Source organism: Drosophila subobscura, chromosome A, assembly GCF_008121235.1.
Source record: "Drosophila subobscura isolate 14011-0131.10 chromosome A, UCBerk_Dsub_1.0, whole genome shotgun sequence".
Taxonomy (NCBI): Eukaryota; Metazoa; Arthropoda; class Insecta; order Diptera; family Drosophilidae; genus Drosophila; species Drosophila subobscura.
Genome location: NC_048530.1, coordinates 13,466,835 through 13,490,962, shown reverse-complemented (window position 1 = coordinate 13,490,962; position 24,128 = coordinate 13,466,835). Strand labels below are relative to the sequence as shown.

General features: G+C 46.4%; 5 protein-coding genes across 5 annotated transcripts; 2 read left to right on the top strand and 3 right to left on the bottom strand.

The window, feature by feature from the left end:
• Nucleotides 1–213: 213 nt before the first annotated feature.
• Nucleotides 214–868, top strand: LOC117898013 (leucine-rich repeat-containing protein 40-like). Its single transcript, XM_034807145.1, has 2 exons — nt 214–474; nt 544–868. The coding sequence occupies exons 1-2, from the start codon at nt 327–329 to the stop codon at nt 723–725; spliced, it is 330 nt and encodes a 109-aa protein (XP_034663036.1). The 5' UTR covers nt 214–326; the 3' UTR covers nt 726–868.
• Nucleotides 869–933: 65 nt separating this feature from the next.
• LOC117895417 (importin-4-like) lies at nt 934–2,633 on the bottom strand. The gene is made up of 3 exons (XM_034803054.1): nt 1,653–2,633; nt 1,418–1,592; nt 934–1,352 (listed from the first exon to the last, which is right to left on the bottom strand). The coding sequence occupies exons 1-3, from the start codon at nt 2,631–2,633 to the stop codon at nt 934–936; spliced, it is 1,575 nt and encodes a 524-aa protein (XP_034658945.1).
• Nucleotides 2,634–2,807: 174 nt separating this feature from the next.
• On the bottom strand, nt 2,808–4,310 carry LOC117895399 (importin-4-like). The gene has a single exon (XM_034803030.1). The coding sequence runs from the start codon at nt 4,308–4,310 to the stop codon at nt 2,808–2,810; it is 1,503 nt and encodes a 500-aa protein (XP_034658921.1).
• Nucleotides 4,311–4,516: 206 nt separating this feature from the next.
• On the bottom strand, nt 4,517–6,818 carry LOC117903908 (protein vreteno-like). The gene is made up of 6 exons (XM_034816414.1): nt 6,701–6,818; nt 6,217–6,642; nt 5,303–6,146; nt 5,063–5,247; nt 4,806–4,999; nt 4,517–4,731 (listed from the first exon to the last, which is right to left on the bottom strand). The coding sequence occupies exons 1-6, from the start codon at nt 6,745–6,747 to the stop codon at nt 4,580–4,582; spliced, it is 1,848 nt and encodes a 615-aa protein (XP_034672305.1). The 5' UTR covers nt 6,748–6,818; the 3' UTR covers nt 4,517–4,579.
• A 1,547-nt stretch (nt 6,819–8,365) lies between these two features.
• LOC117903907 lies at nt 8,366–19,090 on the top strand. The gene is made up of 7 exons (XM_034816413.1): nt 8,366–8,582; nt 14,255–14,524; nt 15,435–15,518; nt 15,591–15,728; nt 15,800–15,939; nt 16,016–18,254; nt 18,312–19,090. Exons 2-7 carry the CDS (start codon nt 14,333–14,335, stop codon nt 18,450–18,452), a joined length of 2,934 nt encoding a protein of 977 aa, XP_034672304.1. The 5' UTR covers nt 8,366–8,582; nt 14,255–14,332; the 3' UTR covers nt 18,453–19,090.
• Nucleotides 19,091–24,128: the final 5,038 nt, after the last annotated feature.

Genomic DNA, 24,128 nt, shown 5'->3' with positions numbered 1-24,128 from the left:
GACAACGCCAAAATAAATCCAATATCTATTAAAAAATATTCTTACACCCGTCGCGACGAAATCGACCACCCCTTGAAGCCCAGTAGTCAGATGAACAAAATTTTTACTCTGATCAGCAGAAAATATACCAGAAAACTAGCCGATTAAATACTTCCATCTCATGCACTTTGGTCATACTGGGCACAGGGCGAAATATATGACACTTTCCGTCACTGGGCTTTCCGACACTGGGCTCCATTTAGCCATTCACATTTGTGCTGACATACATATGTATTTGCATACATACTAATTATCCAATCATATCAGAACTCAATTTGGCGCAGAATATGATGTCGACCCTACCAGTTGAGATTGGCAGTCTGAGAGGCCTAGAAGTCCTCGATTTTTCATACAACGCATTTTGTACAATGCCCGATGTAGTTTTCCAGTTGCCGCATTTGACCATTTTGCATGCTCATGGCAACCACATTAACGGTAAGTTCATTTCAGAGCAGCTCCCGTAGCCAAGCACTGATTCACATGATGATTCCCCATTTCTTGCAGAAATTGATCTAACAAAGCCAATAGAGACCGACCGATTGGCTTTGGTAGACTTGCGTTACAATCCTCTAAGTCGCGAATTTTGTCGCAACCTAATGAGCATTAAAATTACTTTCCGTGTGGCACTTTACGACGAAGGACACTGCGACCACGGACTCGACGACAACGACGCTGATTCGGATTAACTAGCGCTAAAACGGTACCCATCCAAAGACGTTTTCCAAGAACAATGAGTAAAATGTATCATTTCATTTAATTTCTGGTGCGAATGGTATGGCACAACGCATACATATATGCTTGAGAATAAACCATTTAAAAGGACAAGTAACAATTTTACACTTTTATTGTATATTTGTATTAAAATATTTAAACATTCGCAAAATTTGTATCTGCTTAGCTGAAGACACTCTGAACGAATTCCAAGAAGAAATTCGCGCTCGTACACGAGTTGACCACATTGTTGAAATGGTTGGGATATTCACTTTGAATTTCTAACATGAAGGTGATGGCACTGACATGGGACTCGCAATCGTCAAACTGCCCATTGAACAGCACATGTAGAGTGATGGAAACCATTTGGCAAATGAAATCGACAACACTGGGACGCGCATTCACGTAGAGCACACGGAAGGCCTTGAGCACCATAGCATTCTCCACCAAGTCAGTGCGAATGGGCAGAACGGAGATGAACACAGGCAGTACATTAGCCAGAGGCACCAGATTAAAATTGGTTATAATCAGGCGCGCCAGGGCACCACAGATATTGTCCAGTAATGAGGCATCCTTCTCGCTGGCGATCGCATTGAGAGGGCCTGCAGAATCACAGAAAACGAGCCAAAGGACTTGTCTTCAGCATTATATACCAGTTCGCCCAGACCGAAGAAGCAACACAGGCGCGCCTCTGGTTTGCTGTCGTTGGTGCCATCAAGGAACACGGGACAGAGGGCATCGAAATAAGTGATGACACGGATTCCCAATGGTTGAATGCATTCGGACAAGACGCCGTAGACAAGGGAACGACGACCTGGATTATCATTTCGCTTAGCGATTCCCTGAAAAAACGATGGAAGGGTATTTAGAGCTGCGAAGTCTCATCAAATTGATATGCATACCAGTTTGGCCAATAATAAATGGTACAGTCGGCCAAAGCACATCGAGAATGTGTCCCGATCGAGAGCTTGTCCAATTGTGGCCACCAAATTGCAAGCACTCTCAACGAGCACCTCATTGCACTCGCTTTCCTCATTGTCCACCTCACCAGCGTCACCATCGCCACTGTGCTCACTGTCCTGACAGGCCGTATTATTCTGTAGCACACCTGCAATGGCACCAACAACAATCTCTGCCTGTTCAGGCGTAGCAAAGGCCGCCGACTTAACGGCTCGGATGAGATCATCAAGCTCACAAAGTAAATTACGAACCACACACGGTTCCTTGTCAGTCTGAATGAGTTTGGAAAACTTTGGCATGAGAATGGCGCAGGCTCGCAAAACGCCTTCTGTGTCCAGCACATTATCGAGGGCAATCACAAAGGCGCAGAGCGCATCGACGGATGCCTTGCGAATGACCTCCTGTCCATGATCAATGTTCTTGTAGACTGCTTCGAGTGCCCTTGTGAGGTAGGGCGAGAAGGATTTATACGAATTGACAGCGAATTCCTTCAAGGTTAATATGGCCTCTGCCTTCTCAAAGAGATAGTCATTTTGAACCTGCAGCTCATAATCGTCAGAGTCATCTTTATCATCATCCTCAACATCACCATCCTGTTCGTTTTCAGTCCTGCAGTCCTGCTCTGTCGTGGCCACCGTCTGTAGAATCCGTTCCATGATCTTCGGAAGCACAGTGGCCATATTCTCAGTCACCACAATAGCTAGCCCTCCAATCAGACTATAGATGGCACGCCTCATATCCGGATCATCGGGACCCTGCTCCAGCATGGTCAGCGTAAACTGCGTTGTATCCTGGGCGAGATGCATGAAATTCTCCTTGCCCACCGTGCGGGAGATCGAGGACAGTGTATCGATGGCCTGAATGCGTAGCGGATTCAGCGACTCTGAGCACTCATACACCAGATACTGCTTCAGAGCGTCCATAATCGTAGGAAAGTACGGTAAGAAATTCTCTTTGGATGCGGTGGCCACCGCAGAGATGCTGGACAGGGCCAGCTGTCGAATTTTTTACGATGTTACGTGGGTCCATGCAACCTAACAGACTGAGAATATAATCGGGGATTACTCTAAGAACAGATTAGACAATGTAAATTATAGCTACCGCTCCATCAGCACTGGCAAATATGGCACAATTTTGTCTTCGAGGTTCTCGCAGTACACCTCCAGAGCATAAAACATTCGGTCATACGTCATGTAGCAGGGCCCCTCCGATTGGTCCAGCGCCTTCTCCAGCACCAGACTATGCAGGAAATCTAAGAGCACCGGCAGAATTTGTATTGCAAATGCAGATATCTGCGGCTGCATATACTCCGAGAACTGACCCAGGGCAAAGAAGGCTACGCTACGTACGCCAGGATCTTTATCGACAACGCCTCTCTTAATGATAATGCTCAACATTGTTTCCAGATTATTGCGCATGATGGCCTCCGAGCACCCCTCCGAGATGAGGGCCAGGCACATGTAGCCGCCGCGACGGTACAGTGGATCCCCGCTCAGCAAAGCCTGATCGATAATGGGCACTAGTGTGTGAAGAAGCTTCTCGGACGATATGTGAACAGACATTTGTTCGAGGGCTTGTGTGGCCGAAGCACCAGGAGTGTTGCCTGCACCCGAGAAGTAGTTATCCAGTGCATCCGCTTCATCGCTTTCAGATTCAGATTCAGTGCAAATCATCTCCACGACAACGACCAGTATGGGTTGCAGAAGTTTATGTTTGACGATCAACTTCTTCTTCACGCAGACAATGCATCCTACGAAGCTCACCACCTGCGCACGAATGGAATCATCGAGCTGCTTGCTGGCCAGCGTCTCCAGGCAGAAATGCACGACGCTCTTTATATGCGGACTCAGCAATTTTGGTGCATGCTCGACCATGGCATCGAGGATGTCAAAGCCGGAGGAGAATTCGGACTCAGCACCAATTCGGGCAAATGTCTGCAGAGCCGAGAGCATCAGGGGTACAACGTTGGCCAGCGTCTGCTCTGCAGCTGTGTGGCCGCCAACTAATGGAATTAGGGCGGTGATCCCCTCCATCATATTGGCAACAGTGGGTGTGGCCATATTGCCATAGGACTGGGCTGACATCAGCACAAACGAGAAGAGTTGAAAAGACTCCGGCATTTGGTTGTTAAACAGACCGGGTGCGGCGTCGGCCAGCGTGGAAAATAGAAGAGCTCCGAGCACACTCTCCTTTGGATCGGCCATGCTGCAACGTTGGTTTACATTTGCCAGCAAGTCGGCCAACCACAGGTCGTTCTTGGACGCCTCGTGACGCACCAGAGTCCCAATGAGCTGGCCAATCGCATTCCTCACCGTCTTGTGCTGCTCCCCAATCAATGCCTGCAGCATGCCGCTCTTGACGGCTGCCTGGTGTTCGGGCGGCAACAACTGCCAGTGGTGCAGCTTCTTGAGTCGCCGATTTATCAGTATTGCCGCCAACTGGCGCACTTGGGGCTCGCGAGGTGACACCAGCATCTGGCAGAGCCTTGACAAGGTTAGTGGATTTTCAAACGCCTGTTCCAATGCGGCGGTGCACTCGCGAATGCGACTGCTATCAGTGCACATAATCCCGCTGATTATTTCGTCCAGTTGCTCCTCCATGCTTAACTACAAATTTCTTGTTAGTTGTTAGCCAAATCGACCTATATACCTATATTCTTGATTTAATCTACTCGCCAACTTTGATCAAAACATATTGGATGTCAATTGTTTCGTTCGGTAATAAGACTGGAGGTGTTCTATCCCATGAAATGCCACATATGCATGAAGCGGCCAATTAGAAGAGTTAAGTGTACGATCATAATAAGTATAATACAACTTTCGTGTATTAAGAATAACAAAAAAAGCTAACATAAATGATAGTTGTATTTTTAACGCAGAACAAGTTGTTGGATATCTTTAAAAAGGAGCGAGTAGTTGTTGTTCTCGTCCTTCACGATTTCATCGCAGGTGACAATGGCGCCCAGAGCCAGACGTCTCTCCAGCCGTTGCACCTGCACATCGCTGAGCTTCTCAGGTAAGTCTAAGCACGAGAGGACGAAGAGAAATTATAAAATTAGATCTTAGAGCATTATTAGAGCATTCCGCTCAATTTACCCATCAAAACATATTCGGTAGTCAATACAGGATATGTGAACTGTGGCGGGTATGCACGGATATCAGTCACATGGATGGGTACGATATTTCCATAGTCCAGAAACAAGATGCTGGGATAGCCATCGCCCACAAGCTCCATGGAAACGCCGCGACTCCATTTCCCCTTATACTTGGCAATGCACAATTGCCCTTTCCTGTACATAGAACTTATTTTGATTAATCAATTCTCTTTCTCTACCTCTTGGTTGTGCACTTACGGAGCGGCATAGGCGTCAGCTTTGGCAATATTCTCCCCATAGTCTTGGAATGCCCGTTGCATTTTCGTGATCTCTACGGCCAGCATTGCTGGTGTGCAATAGATAATGCCGTACTTTAGAAACGAATTGTCAGTGATAATCAAATCAGTGTTCTTCCCCGTTGGCGCAGCCACATGTGGCAGAATCTGTTTTGTGAGAAAATCATATCAAACCCATCATATTAACAGCAAAATTACTTACACCTTCAGTGAGTCCGGGATCACTCAAATCGGGCTCGATGGGTGTTATCACTTGCTTAAGCAGACTGTTTATGCTTCTATTGTACTCCAGAAAAATGAGCACTGCCCTCTGCATGTGGTTGTCATTGTCGTACTCACGTGTGTGGTACCTTAGCTCAAAAGTCATCGAACATCCTTGCATTCCGTACATAACTTCCCGCAGATTAGGTGTTACGGCGCGCCTGGGCACACCGCGAAGCTTCACAGGTGTAGCGTAGCGCGGCAAATCGCTCACATAGGAGCTGCACTGATACAGGTTACCCGGATCGGTGTATTCAACGCTTCCGTAATCAATGGAGACCACGCAAATATCCCTCGGATTGTCCACATTCAGCACCATGGCCCGCACAACGTTTTCCCCGAACTTGTAGATTACAATCTGGCCACAAACGGGCAGCTGGTCAAGCTTGGAAACAGTTTGGCCATGCTTCCAGACCTCAACGAGCACACGGTTGTAGGCCACATCAGAAAGGGTATCAGCCGGGCGCACATATACGACGTTCGATTGCTCGAAGGCTGTAATCTTCACCAGGGTACGTTTTGGAGGCAAACCACACTTGGGTACCAATTTTTCAAAACTTGCATCATTTATATCCACCTTCTGACCCGTGCCGCATTTCTTATCGTGCTGCATGGATACAATGCTCCAGCAGAATGCATCGCAAAAGGGCATATCGCAAATTTTGCACACAGTGGATGTGTAACCGTTGCAGACTGCGCATTTCTTGTATCCAGACATATCCAGCTCCTCGCTGTCATCGTCCACCACATTCACATCCCTTTGCACATCATCCAATTCCGAACTCCTACAAAATGGAATATTCATACAATCGTACGAGGCATCGGCAGACTTTCAGTTTTTATATTTTTACTTACCCGATGTATAATTTTCTGCCGCATCGTAGCTGCATGGTCACCGGCTCCCTTGAAGATTCATCTTCATATTCTCTTTCAAGTACATAGGCACCGTAGCGCTCCAAATTATACTCGAACTTCACAGTCAGAAAGCGCTTCTCAGCATCTCGAATTGCAAGATGAGAGCTGCCTTTATAAGAAGTTGCGTCCACGATTGGCACAACCAGGAACTCCGGATGCCTATTTCCGCTGGTCGACACATGTATTGTGCGCGAGCTCAAATCAATATTTCCACGAGCAGTTGGCACCAGTGCTGGAAGTTTAACTGGATCGGCTGAATCGCTTACCCACTTGGGCTTGGGTTTCTCCTCACCGCCAAATTGTCTTCGATGCAACTGCATTAGTTGTGGAAATGCTTCCAGTTGGCAGTGTGCAGCCTCCAAGGAACTGCAACGAGAGATACTCTTTTAGCAAAGTTGCAAAGACGCAAGTCCGTCAAACTTACCCCAAGTCATTGAAGAAAACTTTGAATATGTCCGATTTGGCCTGCATATCGATGCTGCGCACATGGCTTTGGTCAAAGAAATTTAGTACCGCACATTTGGTGACGAAACTAACTTTTTTTTTTTTTTTTAAGAACGGATATTTCGCGTCTGCTTTGTCCGCCTCTTTCTTAAGCATGTCGCTCGGCTTCAAGGGCACTCGTGCTTTCTCAACCACATTATGGCCACACTCCTCTGCGTAATTATTCAGGTGCTCGTTGTTAAAATCCAAGACCATGGGATTCCACTGTGACCAATCCTCCAGAAGTTTGTCCATGTTTCGCGAAAATTGCTCACAAATAAAAGAAAAAAGTAAACAGCGTGCACTAAAGCGCTAAATTCGAAAACGCGTGATTCGGAAATTTACCGTTTTTGCCATTCACATTTGATTACGCCATTTTTTTGTTGGCGATATATTTCACGATATGCACATACCAGCCGAGTGGATAACTAAAGGCAAATGGACTAAGAGGAAGACTTATAGACAACGCCAAAATAAATCCAGTATCTATTAAAAAATATTCTTACACCCGTCGCGACGAAATCGACCACCCCTTGAAGCCCAGTAGTCAGATGAACAAAATTTTTACTCTGATCAGCAGAAAATATACCAGAAAACTAGCCGATTAAATACTTCCATCTCATGCACTTTGGTCATACTGGGCACAGGGCGATATATATGACACTTTCCGTCACTGGGCTTTCCGACACTGGGCTCCATTTAGCCATTCACATTTGTGCTTACTACTTGAGATGGTCACACTGTAACGACCCGGGAAGTTCAAAAAAGAGCGGCCACGCCTCTGCTGGTTCGGCGTCAGGCAGATTTTTGGCGTTGCCGAGCAGCATGTCCTCGACATCAGCACAATTTGTGGGCAGGTTGGCTGGCGTCCATCAAGCAATTGATGTGTACATTAGGCCCGAGCGTCGTCTCTGATCCGAAACAATAAAATATAAGCACAACAAATTTCAGCGAAAAAGGGACTGAGTCCTCCGTAAAAATAAATGACAAACAAAATAAAACAAGCTGAAGACTAGATAACTCTTGCTATTTGTTGGCTCAAAATGTTTGCTCTTTAGAGGTCTCACTGTATGGCAAATAATTCGCGATTCAAAACGAGAGAAGGACGGACGGCTTTCTGTGCATCGATTGTTTGTTTCTCGTTGCTTGGAGAGTGTTTGTACTACGTGGCGCTCTCCCACCCGAGAAGAGAGAGACATAGAGAGAGTAAAAAGGGGGGCTTAGGCCAACTCTCAGTTTTTCTAATGGACAACAAACAACAGAGAGAAAATGGGAAGCGGTGGGGCAGGCAACACAATTAAAGCCAAGTAACGAGCGCAACAGGTTTGGCAACACACGACGAGAGATACTTTGGGCCAGAGCTAGAGATACCGATCGAGGTGCGCTCTCCGAGCTGGGCTTTCGTTTGTCGAGGTTTCGTGGGTCGAGGGCCATCCTCAGCTCCAACTGACGGCGGTGTATCCGATGCGCATCGTTGGGCTTGCAAAGAGAGAGAGAGAGAGAGAGAGAGACATCGACTCTGGTAAAGTTGGCTGAGAGAGATTGATGAATGCACAGACTCAGCCGCAGCCGTGGAGCCACCGTTCGGAATGGAATGACAGTCGAAGCAGTCAGTCGCTAGCAGGTAATCCACTAGAGCGCGTTCGGGCTTCGGACAAGTGTTACCAACAAGACACGACACAGACCCGCAGCAGTACAGCGACATTAGTAGTTCGCACAGAATCGGCATTGAATAATCCCATACACAACGAGGCATCGAGGCATCGAGGCCCAGAGCGCGGCTAGAGCTAAAGCGTCAGAGCGCGACCCGAAACAAACAAAAAGTAAAGAAAAAAATACAATCCAAGTTTTCTGTGTATATTTTTTGTTGTTGTTTGAAGATTTTTTTTCTGGTACAGCAAAGCCAAGTCCCGTAATACCGTTGCGAAATCTTTCTGTTTCTCTCTCGCTTTTGAAGCATAACCAAAAAAGCAAACCAAAAAAGTTTAAAAAATTACCAACAAAAGTGCAGTGTTCATGTTAGTAGTTTACTGGTAAAATACTACATTTGTTGCCATTGTTTCCCTTTCCTTTCTTTTCTTCTCTTTTTGGCTTACAAATTATTAAAACAAACAATTAGAGTGCAGCCCTCGCACTCGCATGTCCAATGAAGTAACCTTCGAAAACCAAAGGAAATATGTACATCCCATAACCATATATTTAAGACTTTTGTTTTAGCTATTTGTACAGCTTTGCTGTCTTTAGCTGTGTCTATGGTGTGAAAAAACAAATGCAGCGCACTATGCACACGAACATGAAAAAAAAAAAACAGTCTGCGTCTAATTAGTATTGGACGCCACACAGCCTATCGATCGGGACAAACTTCTGGGAATTGGATACACATCATCATCGTCCGGGGTCCGCATACGAGATCAGCGATTGAACGATCGCCAGGAATTTGTATTACTCATACGCCACTCTGTCCGCCTTTTCCCACAATTGTTTGATAGTTGACAATGCCAGCAGTCCCCAATACCCAATACCCAATCCCCATTCCACAATCCGCACAATAGAATAGAGAATAGAATAGACTCGATCGGGAGCCTGCTTTCCCCCAAACAGAACAAAGCAAAAAAGTACAGTAATCCCCCGACGAAACAAATTGCCACTGATCCGAGAAAGTGCCTCACAATTGTATCCGAGTATCGAGTGGTGTGGTGTGGTGTGGAGTGGAGTGGAGTGGAGTGGAGTTGGAGTGGACTCGAGAATGGGAGAGGAGCAGCAAGAGTTCTCCTCATCCCCATGGCATCGCAGTTGATGTGTTCATTAAATTCTATTGTTCCGCCGCATCACTTCAAAATCATTTCCGATGGCGTCTGCCTTCGGTGTACAATCATTTCTGATGCTACCGATTCTGGCGCTGCACTTCAACAAGTTTTTACGCTCCACTCGAATTAATTATGTTCGGGGAGAGGGGGCAAAGCGAAGAACCGAGGGTTCTTTGAGTACTAAGCGTACCAACTCACATTTGTGTGTAGTGGATTTTTGGTTGAACAATGCGAGTATTCTCGTAGATGTGTACCTTCTTTTGAGTGCATATTCTTTGCCAAGATAATCCATTTTACCATTGGACGCAAATTGAAAGCGCATAGACATAACTTTGTTTAGTTTTGTTTTGACTGAATGATAGTGCCAAGTGTGGGACTTTGAACGCAAAAGAAATGCAGCTGTTTATAAATTCCAAGTTAATCAGACTAATCATGTAAAGTCAGCTGTTTCTTTGGCATTCACGCAAATGAATTCAATGAAAAATATGATACTCTACTGATTAAAAATGAGCAAACAAAAAGAGCTTTTAAAACAATAGAGCTATGAAATTTGTTCCGTTTTTAAGTACTTTTCAATTCCAACGCATCGAGACTAGTTCTTAAGTTCTTAAATTCCAAAGAGATCCAATCAAAAGCACTTCCTTTTTCTGAACTAATTAGTGGTCAGTGATGGTTAGGCTCAGCATTGTGATCCCTTCTAGTCAGAACTGTAGCTTCTGCCCTCGTTCATAATCCCATCCAGCTTATACACACAAACCTCAGCTCGAACCAGCTCAGTGCCATGGGTGTACTTGTGGTTAATGCGTGGGCATCGGCACTGTTGGAATGTTGCCCAAAACGCCGCCATACTAAGAAGCCACCACCGCTCCGCACCGCTTGTGCTGTTAATGGTAATGCTGCTGCTGCTGCTGCTGCTGCCGCTGCTTCTGATGGTGGTGCCTGAGCTTAGTGCCCACTGTAACTTGGGCTTACGCACGAGGCTTACTCCCTCCGCCGATTAGGCAAACGGCTTTTGGGAGAGGGTAAAAACGAGAGACAGAGAGAGAGAGAGAGAGAAAAAGAGAGTGAGTGAGAGACTGGGCGCATGCGCAGCGTTACATACTTGACGCTGTACTCCAGCACTCAGGGCGCCTTTCCGTCAACTTTGAGCAGCAGCAACAGCAGCGACCGCGTCGCGTAATCATTAAACCAGAGCTCACATCGTGGGTAGGGGGTAGGGGGTAGGGGATAGGGGGCCAGTGGGCAGTGGAATGGGGCAAGGCAGCAGCAACAAGTTAAAAAAATACCAGTTTTGTTCGTTATTCGACGAGCGACAAAGCAAAACCTATGTACCGATGTATGGGTGTACACCTCTGTGTATCTTTTATACCTACAAAATTACCTGTACATACGTACATATGTACATATGTATGATGTATGTGCATGTGCATCATTCTTGGGCATCGTGTTCATGTGTGTGTAACCGAAATTTCCGTACACCTGAAATAACTCCAGTCCCCTAATTAATTGCCAACTCTCTGGAACTCGTAGGTTAATTCTGCGTGACTTGAGATAATTTAAGGAAAAAAACACACACATTCATATGGTATTTATCTCTCTTTGTATGGACATATGTACATATGTATGTATGTGCTTTTATGCCTTTTCTATAAAGTTTAACGCATGATCGCATCTGCACAGAATTTCATAATGTCTGTTGTGAGCTTAAGCAAAAGAAAAAACTATAGTTAGGAACAGAGTTTGACATGCACAAAAAAACATTTACTGAACTACCAGATAAATGACACAAGATTTCGATGAGGTGATGATAGTGTATGACAGGCGACACGATCGGTAGCCCATAATGTCTCAAGGTGTCACGTATTTCCCGTATTCGAAATGTTACACAGAATCGCTTAATATAAAGGAGAATGAATTTATGATTGATGTTTCCTATAAGGAAGTACAGAGAATCGCACAATCTACAGGGTAGTCGTTTGGGAAACTATCTCTCTGTTATATCTTGATTTTAGAACCCCTTGCTAGTACATCACTATTTTGTTTTCTTTCAAGAAGTGATGACATATTGACTCATGTCCCACGAGTGCTTCTACTTGTCTCTGTCTGCGAGTGTTGTCATCCAATTTTCTGACATGACTCATAGTTTCCTGTCACGTCAGTCTTGCGAGTGATCTTTGAATTAAAGTTTAGAATTCCATTTTCTTGTAGCAGCACACACATCCCAGGCAGGGATTCGCTAAGCCACTTTCGCATTATTATAAACGATCCCATATGCCATTTGCCTTTCAGAATGTCATACTCCAAATGAATTGTCCAATCGTTTCGCTGATCATTTTGCTGATCAAAACAAGTTCTTCTAACATGAAGCCAGACTTCTGTGAGATGCTTTTATAGCCGTGACTCATGGGCAAATGATAACGAAAATATGTACATATGTTTTTGGCCTGGCTTGGCCTGGACTGGACTGGACTGGACGGCCTGGTGGATACGTGACAACAACCTTGACAAATCTTAGGTATTTCTCTCTCATACTCTCTGTCTCTGTCTCTGTCTCATAGTCTCTGCCATATCTCTGTGGCAGTTGCACTTTCTGCAGTCGCAGCCAGAGAAGGAGGTGGAGGAGAAGGAGGCACTGTCATTAGCCCCACTCTTTGGTTACCCACCTGGCTGGTGGCTGGCCCTGTTGGTTGTCTTACCTTTTAGCTGGGGCTGGCTGTCTAAATTGCTCTCCTACGTACATTCAAAGATTCGCCCCGTATATCTGTGTGTGTGCGGGTTTGTGCCTGTGTGTGCATCTGTGTGTTGGCTGAAAAACTTGTTTGGCGAAAAATGGTTAACTCAAATCAAGTAGAATTTAAGCCACAAAGCAAAGAGCCATGTCTGCGCTGCGCTGCTGGCTTTGCTTTACTTTTTGCTGCTGCCTTTGCTTTTTGCCTCGACTCAACTCAGCTCGACTCAGCTCGACTCGATTCGACTTGGCTTTTGTGCGAGCGTGAGTATCGTGTCTTGTGGCAAATGCAGTCAAACGGACAGCGGACCGAGGAGGGGTCGTTGGAGATCCGCTTCAAGGCAACTCTACCTGACAAATATGGCAAAATTGTCGTAGGTGTTGTCTCGCTTTATTGGTCTGCGAGCAACGACATCGCCAACGACTTCGACATCGACATGTATATCTGTCTGTCTGTCTATCTATCCGTCTGTCTGCCTCGTTTCGCCAAGTCTTTCGTATTGCGTATGACAACGATTGCTTTGCCTTTATGCAATACTTACGTTCAGCACCATAACCAGCATCCAATGATCCAATGATCCATCGATCCGTCGATCCGTCGCCTGTGTAAGTGGATGCCCCACTCCATCCCATACATATCTGTATAAATTTGCGACAGCCTCCGCTGGAAGCGCTACAGTCGTCAGTCTTCAGTCTTTGGTCTTCGGTTTGGGCGACCTATCAATCTCTTGACATTGACATTGGAACATCTGTTGTTCGTTCGCCTCTTCATCGAACAGAGGCCCCAAATCTTGAGCTTCAACTTCATCTCCAAACCATCGACACTCCTCGGAGAGAAAGCTCTCTGAACCAAATTCAAAGGGAAAATTGGTTCTAACCTGCACACATCTAACCTACACATATACATATCTTTGTATCTTTGTATCTTTTGTGTCTCATTGTGGTTGTTGCTGTTTAAAGGCAAAAATATTTGGCACGAAGGTCGTTGACAGAAGGCCGCTGCTCTGGGCGAGGCAGGCCGCGGCCGCTGACGGAGAGATGTTCGCAGATACGACCTAACGGCATAGCTGTGCTCATAGATACTCTCACACATACATATGTATGTATTTACATGCACACATCATTGTATACCCCACATCCGCTACGAAATTGCAACTTTTCTGGTTGATCCAAATTCGGGGGCCAGCCAAAAAGACAGCAGCTGCGTGCGGGCCATTTGCCAGCAGATAAATCAAACATCGACGACCAGAGACCCCATTTTTGGCCATTATTCAGTGGGTTCAATTCGGCCTGCAACCGAACCACAATTGTGCACAGCTGCACCACACTCGTCGAAGAGTCGGTCGACACACAGCTGCAGCTGCAACTGCAACTGCAACTGCGGCCTACTCTGCTGTCTCCATCTGCGTCACGATCGCCTAGCCCTGTCCATAGCTCAAAACAAACTACAGTGAACACTGTGGAGAGGTGGACAGTGAACGGGATAAATATTTCAAGCTTCCGAGGGCGGGAGACCTGATATTTCTGAGCTTTTAAATTAAACGCTAAGAAGTCGAAAGATTGAACAATTATTTGCCTCAACTAAAGGCAGAAAAACAGGGAAACTATTTTATGCCACTAGGTTAAAACAATTATTTACCTTATTTCACTTGGTACCCAAAGCATTCCACATAATTAGAATACGAATTTCTCATTTAATAATATTGCTAAAAAGTTGCTATCATCGTAAGAGACATTTAAATTTCTCGAAGGTCGTGCAAATAATTACATTAAATATATTAAAATACAATTCAGAGCGAAGGCTCTGGCTATAAAGAATTAACTATAAGTATACTGAAAGCACTCTCCTTTTTACAACATTTATAGTGTATTTACATTGTATGTCCAGTCTGTTGCGATTTCCATTGCTCTTTGCTAATTGTATATGCATTTTCTTTGTTTGTGGTCTCTTCTGTTGCAGTTGCAGTGTCCAGCCTCCAGCCTCCAGTCTCCAGTCTCTGGTTCTCTCTGTTAGCCACGCGGATACCACGTTACCAAAATGAACTCGGACCTGGGGCCATTGTGGGCCAGCAGCAGCAGCGGCAGCAGCAGTCGTTGCTGCTTAATGGCGGCTCTGCTGCTGCTTATCTGCAGCGGACAGGCTGCGGGCCAATCCAATTACGTGCAACACGGCGATAGCGGCAACTACACCACAAACGGTCTGCCCGAGGAGGCGACATTGGACGGCAAGGTAAGCCTAAGCCTCGGTCCGAGCCAGTCTAAGACCCCATAAATGAATGGGGTTAATCTATACGTAAGAAGCCCTTGTCGGCTAATCGGAGGCTAAGCAGCTTCCTAGCTTCAAGCAAGTCAAACCAAAAGAAAGAGTTATCTAAGGTGAGGCTTAAGTCCAAGCCATGATTAAATGTCTTCATTAAAGTGTCTTTTTGTGCAACATGAGCTTGGATTCAGGAGGCACATTCGAGGCTTTCAAATCAAGTCAAAGATTTAATGGTAGCTTTAATGGGGGCATTAAGAGCTCTGTGTAAGAATTTCATTTGGTTTCTGTTCATAATTAAAACAAAGCCAAGAGCTCTTTTATTTGTAAACTGTTTCAAATATCTCAGGGACCTCCTCGAGTATTCTGACAACCTACTGTAGGGCTCAACAATGTATGCACAGCCTCGTATTTAGGTGTGTAGGTCCATGCATATATGTACATGGTTGTTGTGTGGCCTGCTGTCTTCCTGCTGTCACGCTCTCTTGTGCCACATTGGCCCCAAAAAGAAAACCAAACAATGGAGAGTCTCGAGGCCCTGGGAGTTTCCCCTGAAGCAGCCGCAGATTCAGATTCGAGACAAACATCCCATCCCATCCCATCCCATCCGTATTAGGTATTATAATGGCGTGCAAAAATAGGAAGCGCAGTCATGGGGAGTACGACTAGCTTACATAATATGCTGATCAGTGAATGTGGAGTGTGTGTGTGTGTGTGTATGGAGAGTGGTGGGTGGAGAGCATCTCTCTTTGGGAGCATCGCTTGACACTCTCTTCCCACGCTTTTACACATTGCGAATCCAGGTGCTGGGTGCTGGGTCATGGCACCATCCAAAGTGATTAATTTGTATTGCGGTTTCTCTGTCTTTGTCCGCTTTGTTTAGGTTACCAAACTGGACGACATCAGCCCATTGATATTTCTGAATCGCACCAAAGCAGCGCTTAATTGCGCCGCTGGCTCCATGCAGGTGAGTCCCGACCTAGCCCAAGCGCTGACTTGGATCCTCCGACTCTGGCACTGACACTGATTTGTATTGCAGGTTGATCTCAAGTTTAACGATCCATTCCATGGCATCATTCAGGCTGATTATGATCGCAGCAGTGCGTGCCGCGTCAGTGGCAAGGGGGCGCTTAGCTATCGCCTCGAGCTGCCCCTCAAGGGCTGTGGCACCATCCAGGTAAGCCTCATCCCTCCCTCCTCTCACCGTAGAAGATGCTCCTGAATGCAGCTGTCTTTTGCCGCCCACAGAACCCCACACGTGTCTTTACCAACAACATCATTGTGCGCTTCCATGCAAATCTGGAGATGGACGGGGACGAGATCATCACCATTGTCTGCCGCTATCCACCGCCAGTGCCCTCACTGCCACCCGCACTGCCAGCGCCAATGTGAGTAGCCCTTGAACTGCCCATCCTTGGAGCTTTCGTGACCCTCAAATGTGTCTCCGCCTTCGTCCTTTGGCAGCCTCAATCCCATTGCCACCAGCTCTGTGCTGCAGCCGCCGCTGAAGAGCATCCAAATACTGATGATCATCTGTGCCATTATGTTCCTGACACTCCTCCTGCTGGGGCTGGCTGTCTCCTACTACTGCCTGCGCAGCCGACCCATACCGGTGGTGCGGCGCCTGCCCATGAGCATGGGCAGTGGCTCCGAGATCACAAAGCTGAGTGGCAGCAGCGTGGGCAACATCAGCGTCTTCGAGGGCGTCAAGATACCGCGCGCCCATGCCGCCCTGCAGGCCGTCTACTCATCATCGGGCAGCGAGGGTGCGCTCATACCCTCGGACTATCCCAGCGAGTCGCACTCGGAGATCGAGGAGATTGACACGAGGTCGCTGCCGTTCAGCTCGGCGGGCAGCTTCGAGAACCGCGCCTTTGTCCAGGAGACCTCCAGCATCTACAGCGATCATTATGCGCCGGCCCAGGAGATGCCCGTGGCCAATGCTGTGGTCACAACGGCGGCCATCACCACGCGGCATGCCATACCCCTGCAGGAGGGCTCCCCCAAGTTCGATGTTCAGGTGCGGGTGAAGAAGTCACCGCCGCCAGTGCCCTCGCCCGTGACCTCGGACACGGAGAGCGTGGCCACGCTGCGACCCGATCGGAACAATCTCTCGACCATCATGGAGGCCTACGAGGATCGGGAGAGCATCATGACCATGGACTCGCTGCCGCCGCAGGTGGAGACAATGCAGTCGCAGTTCACGTATGTGCCCGAGCTGCACCCGGCCCCCCAGCTGCCGCCGCCGGCAGAGCCCAAGTTCTCGGTGTACACGCGCACCCATCACGAGGTGGTGGACGGCCGCCCGGAGACCTGGTCCGACTACACCGACGGCACGCGGGCGCCCAGCGAGATCACCGATCTGTCCTCGGAGGCGCCCGACAGGACCGTGGACTCGATGCACTACTACGAGGATGAGTACGTGCCCATTGAGCCGCTGCCGCACTCGATGGCTGTGGCCGCTGTGCCAGTGCCCCCCAAGCCCCAGCCGCTGCCGCATGTCACCTCGCACACGGTGGACGATGTCTATCTGCGCACCGTCACCGAGAAGAAGACCATCGAGGACATTGAGAGCCACAAGCGCAGGGTCACCGAGTACAAGAGCAAGCCGAAGGCCCCGCTGCCGCCGGTGGCACCGCCAGCACCGCCCGCGGATCCCAAGTTCGATGTGAAGGTCCGCAACTACCCCAGCGAGCGGGAGCAGCAGCTGTGGGAGAATTTCTCGGACATATCCAGCGCCTCGGGCCTGACACTCACGCCCAAAATGGAGCGCAGTGAGCTGTCGCTGCCGCCCGCGGAGCCGCCGTCCCAGATCCACGACAACAAGCTGAAGCTGACCAGCCCCGAGCTGGTGGGCAACATGAAGCCCATTGAGGTGCCGCCCCAGGACATGGATGTGCCCAACTGGGATGTGCTCATACGCATACTCGAGGAGCCCGAAATGTCCGAGATGTCGGCAGGCGGGGATGACACCAGCTCTGTGCACAACAACAACTACAACATCAGCTACGACGACAGGGCCAAGTGGAAGGAGATCATCACCACACAGTCGACGCTGCGCTCCATGCTCACGGAGGCAGTGGTGCGCGAGGACTTCGAGCGCATTCGCCAGGATACGCGCTACGAGCGCATGTTCGAGCCGCAGACTTGGGACGTCATCATTCGCATCCTGGCCCCGCCCAGCGACGATGACACCGACGTGGAGATGCGCCTGCCCAGGCGTGGCGGCAAGAAGGCCCCACCACAGCCCTGGGACACACGCTCCCGCCGCAGCTCCCTGCCGACGCTCTACGAATACGACAGCGATGGTGGCTCCAGTGTGCGCACCATACGCAACGACCCCGGCCTGCCGCTGCAGGCGCACTCCGGCCAGCCGGTGGGACCCTTCAATATGCAGCGATCGCGGCGCAGTTCGCGCACCTCCTACCAGACGGACCACAACGATTTCCGCTCCATGTCGGAGGTGACGGTGGACTTTGGCCGTCCCCAGGCGGACCAGCTGGACAATGTGAGCGATGCGAGCAGCTACTACCGCATGCAGTACTATGACGACGAGGACCGACGGTCCTTCCATCGCTCGCTCAGTCATCCCTCGCTGGCACGATCCGCCAGCGAGTTCACCGAGCACTGGACCGCTCCCGATGACCTCGAGATTGAGATCTCCTCGCCAGAGGGCACACCACATGCTCGTCGAGCACGTCAGGTTGGACCCACGCTACTCCCTTGATTACCCTCAACTAATTCTGTGATTATCTTGCAGCCCCTAGCCATAGCCTCGGGACGTGCAGCCGGCGAGCAGCGAGTTGTGGCCCAGACCCAATCTCAGAGGGAATATGTGGAGACCCATCGCAGTGTGTATCATGCCGAGAAGGAGCTGCCCATGCCGCCGCGCAAGTGGTAGACCACTGTCGGGCAGAGCCTTCCTTCGAGTAGTCACTTCTATTAACGATCGACTCCAAAATCAGCGTACCGGTTAGAGGGTAGGGTAGAAGCCCTGCGCGGGAGCTTCAGCAGGAAGGCGCAGGACGCGTCCGCATCACATTGGGTGGTGTCTGGGGGGTGTCTGGGCCCTTCTGCTCGAGCTCAGCTGCAAGCCAATCCATGGCTCACACATTCCATAGGTCGTAGACGATTTTATTCTTACACTAATTAACAAACAAACAAACAAACAAACAAAACGTGCCAATTACAATTGCCTGACATTCAAAATAAACAGCTCGCAACACAGAGACCCCACAAAATGTCAGTTCCAAGCGGATGAGGATCGAGGCTCGAGCTTCGAGCTTCAATTAATTGATTTCTAAGCCGTGGAAATTCTTTAATTGAAAATTCAAACGAAACTTTTGTGTTCTGAAACACCCAGCTCCAGCGACGATTGAGTAAAGAGAGAAAGCAAGCCAGAGAGTGAGAGAGAGAGGGCGAGAGAGATAGAGATGGAGAGAGCATGGGGTAAATTTCCAATTTAGATAATAGTTCGTATAAGATCTGATATGCTGCCCAGCCCTAAGCATTTCGAGGGCAAATACTTTGTCACAATGGGAACAGAGAGACAGAGGAGTAGGAGGCGGAAGTGTGTTGCTGCCTTTTTTTATATTTGTATTAGAATATTATGTTCTGCCCCCTGTGGAGTACTCACGACTTTCTAGCTACTAATGTGTATATATATACAATATATGGTGTATATACAGAGTCCCGAAATCCAGCCCCAACAAACACAAACCCTGGGTTTTGTTTTTGGGGCAACTGCCACATGCACAAAAGAGAAGAGAAAAGATCTGCGTACACTTTTGATACTATGACATATATGACAGCCCATTACGTGGGGTTTTCACAGGTTTGGAATAAAAGTATTACTACAGAATAGCGCTAGAAGATACAGATATGTGTGGGGCACCTGCAACTGCAACACTTTCCTAATCGAACACACAACACGACAGCGGCAGAAGGTCAGCAGAATCACAACAAATATGATTTGCGGGCTTCCAATGGTCAACCTTTCAGAGGGTACCACTTAATACTTTTCACGACTATCCTCCCTATCCCTAATCATATACATATACATGTGTATATACATTATATTATATTATATTCTAATTTTTTTTTGCTCCTAACGAAATACTAATCCGTCCAAGACACACTCACCGGAAATGTACTTAATCCTTAGCGTAGTAAATCCAGTAATAAAAATAAAAATAAACACAACAACGCGTGGAAGTCTCTCAATCACAATCCACAAGATCCAAGATACTTATTGTCAAATTAGCTTATTGCGTGTAATCGGAATTAAACGATAAATAAATCAAATACAAATAAATATATCTACTAACAAAGTTTAGCGTGTTTTATTTGATTTGTTTATAGTATTATTGCTTATTATATATTTGACACTACAGCTGAAGCGAACGAGGTCCAAGGAATTTCCAAGAGTTAAATAAATAACCGCACCATTCATATTTCTCGCAGGTTGCGTGTCAATGGAAAATTCTGTAATATCCATTGGTGTGGGGTTACCGTTTCCATTACTCGTAAACATCCGCTGATTCTCGCAAAAGGGGGAACTGTTGCCCACTTGCAGCCTGATATTCATCTCTTTACCCCCGGTACTGACAAACCCAAATCTATCGTAGAAAGCAGCAGATAATTTATTTGTATTCTAGAGTATTGATTTGAAACAAGTTACAATTAGAAATTTGGGCAGGATAGATGGAGTAATCTCAATATCAACAGAGCAATCAATCAGCAGCGCATAACTTTACAGAGAAACGTAATATTTATGAGATTAAAATAAAGTTTGCCGCAATTAAAAGACATTATAATTTAACTTTATTATTCGGAACTGAGAAGAGATTTATTAGACTGATTCTTCCTTACCATATCATGTTATACTGTTGAGGAGAGTGTTTCCCTCTCGAAAATACATGCAAATATTCCTATCTCAGGCATTGCCATGCATCAGCCATTGCGGACCCTGCGACTAGGCCTTTGGCTGTTCATGTGTCCCTTGCAGTTTATCTCTTTGTACCAGCATCGCCTGGCCCTCGGCTAGTCCAGCGTGACTAGACAGGAGACAGCACCAGAGCTGGTATTGATGCCAACCACTACCACAATACCAGTGTGCGAGTACGGTACGTGAGCGGCAGAGCCTTTTCCTATGTAATCCTCAATCCTATGTAATCATATAGATTCCTCAGATAGATTCTCACATGTATTATCTCTAGCACAGTTTAAAGTGAATTGCAAAGAGCACTACGTGACATACATTAGGCCATATGCATATTTCTTTGTAATCGAAGATCGAAGCAGCTCATGATCCCCTTGCAAAACCTCAAACATACCGTTTAGTAAAGAAAAGCAAGCACAGAAAGTTCAATATCTTTATTGAAATATTATTTTGGAAGATAATAAATAACACACACACGCGCAGCGGAAAGAAAAAGAGAGTAAACGTTGACATTAGCAGTAAGTGGAAGTGCAATTTGTTGAATTTAGATAAGATAAATAACTGATAGAGATGTACAGATATAGCGACGACCTGCGAAGACGAGTCAACAGATTCCTTGATTTGATTTGAACACGAACTATTAATTGAAAAAGTCTTTCATTATTACTCATCATGTCGACCAATAACAACGACGTAAGTGTGCAAAAACTTTGAGCCTCCAATGATAATCCATTTATAATCCATCAAAAACAGAAAGAACCCCAGAAGCAGGCGCAGCCAGAGTGTGCGGTGGCTCTAGAATCTGGGGAGGAAAAGTCTGAGAAAGTTATGCCAGAACGTAAGCTGACTCTCAGCGAGCGTATTCAGAAAGCCCAAGAAGAAGCTCCTCGGCAGAAGAGGCGGCGGGAGGAAATGCTAATTACCATGGCCGAGCACCAACGTACGTTTGAAGACATACGCGCCAGAATAAAGGCTGCCAGAGAACTAAGGGAGTAAAAGAAAGTTCTTGCAGCTACACATACACACAAAGACAATCGAAAGAAGTACACAGATGCAGATACACAAACACAATACACTGACACACTGTCCATTCCAACAAAAATGTCAATCAATTAATCAAATCATTAATTAAATCTATCCCACGGCAATGTCTTCCTATTTTGATGTCAGCGGAATCTCGTTACACATTTCATATTTCAACTGATTAGCGGGCCTTCAGTCTCATGTCACTATATTTTTTCCGGGACCCATTTGTTACCGAATCTTTAGCAGAAAGCTGCCGATGAAGAGGGGAACAAAGCCTTAGGGAGGGCTGCTGATTTGTAGTCTGGCGTCATGGCTCCGGTTCCCACAATCCGTTTTCCGCTGAATGGTACCAGACCCCTGAATAGCAACACCATTCGATTCTCAAGTGAAGTTGTTTATTCTCAAGTGAGTTTGTTTATTTTGGAGTCGTACTTGACTCTCCTCAAATACAGCAGGCAGGGAAAGCTTCGGATCACCATAAATCAAGAAATACGAGCACGAAATGATCAACTAGGCATTCATCACTGTGGTTAGGTCAATCATCAGCATCAATCCTCAACAAGGCAATGAGACAGTGACCCACAGTCAAGAGATGCACCTCCATTGTCATTTGTGATAGTGAGCGGAGCTTGTCTAGGCTGCAGAGTGTCCTTAGTCTACACAGGAATGTTTTGGAGCACATGAAGATACCCCCGCCCAGCAGGAATAGACACCTGTAAGGTAAAGAAACATCGGATCCTATCCTATCCTATGCGAATGCCCCTGCACCTTAAAGAAAACTATCTCTACGTGTGTCATCACGTCATTAAATTCAATAGAAATTCGCTTGCCAAACAGCGTTTAATTCTGAAAAAAAAAAAATTTTGATTATTCATTGGGATGGGGTCTTTTTCGGTTACCGAATCCATAAACATCCGATGATTGAAGTCCCGAAAGGGGGGAATTTTTGCTGACTTGTAGTCTGATGCTCAAGTATTTTTTCCTGGTACCCATTTGGAAACCGAATCTTTTGTGGAAAGCAACCGATAAACCGAGGCAGTAAGCCTGAGGGAGATACACTTTCGCTGACTTTTATTCTGGCGCCATGGCTGCGGCTCTCACACTCAGTTTTCACTGCGGATACATTAACGAAGGAATGCAGACACATAAATATATACAGAGATACTCGAGGATGGGGTTGTACAACAAATAATCCCATATTCCCACATTTGTATTGTTTTATAGACATCATACGAGCATGCCCCCAGTTATTTCCTTCCCCTTATACAATTCCCTTTTGTATTTTCTAGCCCATCAAATGCATTTTCACATAATCTTGATGAATAAGTACATAAATTAATACGTTCAATACTGCGATCCTTACTGTGATCCCCCCTGTATTAGGATTTATCGCAGTTGAAAGAAAGAACCAAGGAACCAATCTAAGTTCCTCCTTATAGGAAGTTCCCCTAATGCTGCGATGGGAAAAATCAGTCATCATTTGTCCGTTAATAAAAGAAAGGACCATGCATATGTGCGAAGTTACATTGATGTATTTATGTACATATGTACATATATTTGTACATATGTACACACACGTCCTTTCTCGTTCTGATAGAATTCGGGCATTCATTTTTGTTATGATTTTTTTCCTATGGCAAAACTTATTTTGAAGAATTTTTAAAGTTTTTTCAGAGGGAGCGGTTGTTTTTTTCACATGGCTTAAAAATATTAGATGTGGTTTTAAAGAACTTTGTTTGCCTGAAAAGCTGATTGATGCAGCTAAAAAGTGTACCCAAGCACTTTGTGGTTTTAGCTTCCTGTCTGGGAAATATTAAGCTTTGAAATACAAAAATGTGGATTTTAAAAACTCAGGAAAAGTCGGACAAAATTATATCCTGTTAAAATATGTTATACACCCATTGTCCTAATGGCAGTGGGCATTAAAACTATAAAGATATAAGGAAGGGTACTTCAAGGGTAAATCCAGACTTGTACATAAATGTACATACACAAATATGTATGTATGTATGTACGTTTGTCTGTACATTCCCTCTTTTGTATAACACATTTGGATCAGCGTATAACACTTCCACAAAGGTCTGACCAATCAGAGGGTCATTGAAACGATGCTCTCTCGGAGTATCCCAAGAGCCCATACACCCATACATAGCCATGTATGTACACACCAATACCAATGTAAAGGCCTATGCAGATCGATCACCCACGCCCATTCCCGCATACAATCATAGAGATTCGCCTGAGCACCTGTTCGCATTCACATATGCAATCACAGAGAGCCTTAGCGGGACTTACATACACTTCTTTATTCATGCATATGTACAAATGTACATAAGAAGTGAGCGCACACATGCCTCGACACTTGGATACCTGGTACTCAGTTTCTATTAATTCACTGAAGAATCTCTATGAAGAGAGTGATGGCAGGCTTATTCAAAGAGCCAAGGTAGGAAGGAGTGGTGTCATGTTTACTACTTAGCTACTCTGTGAGAGAAGGAAAGAGAGTTCACGCAAATCCAGGACTCCAGACTAACAATGTCTTAACAATGATCTGATTTCAATCAGGCTATAAGCTATCGATTAATGCTGCCCAAACATACGCTAACATAC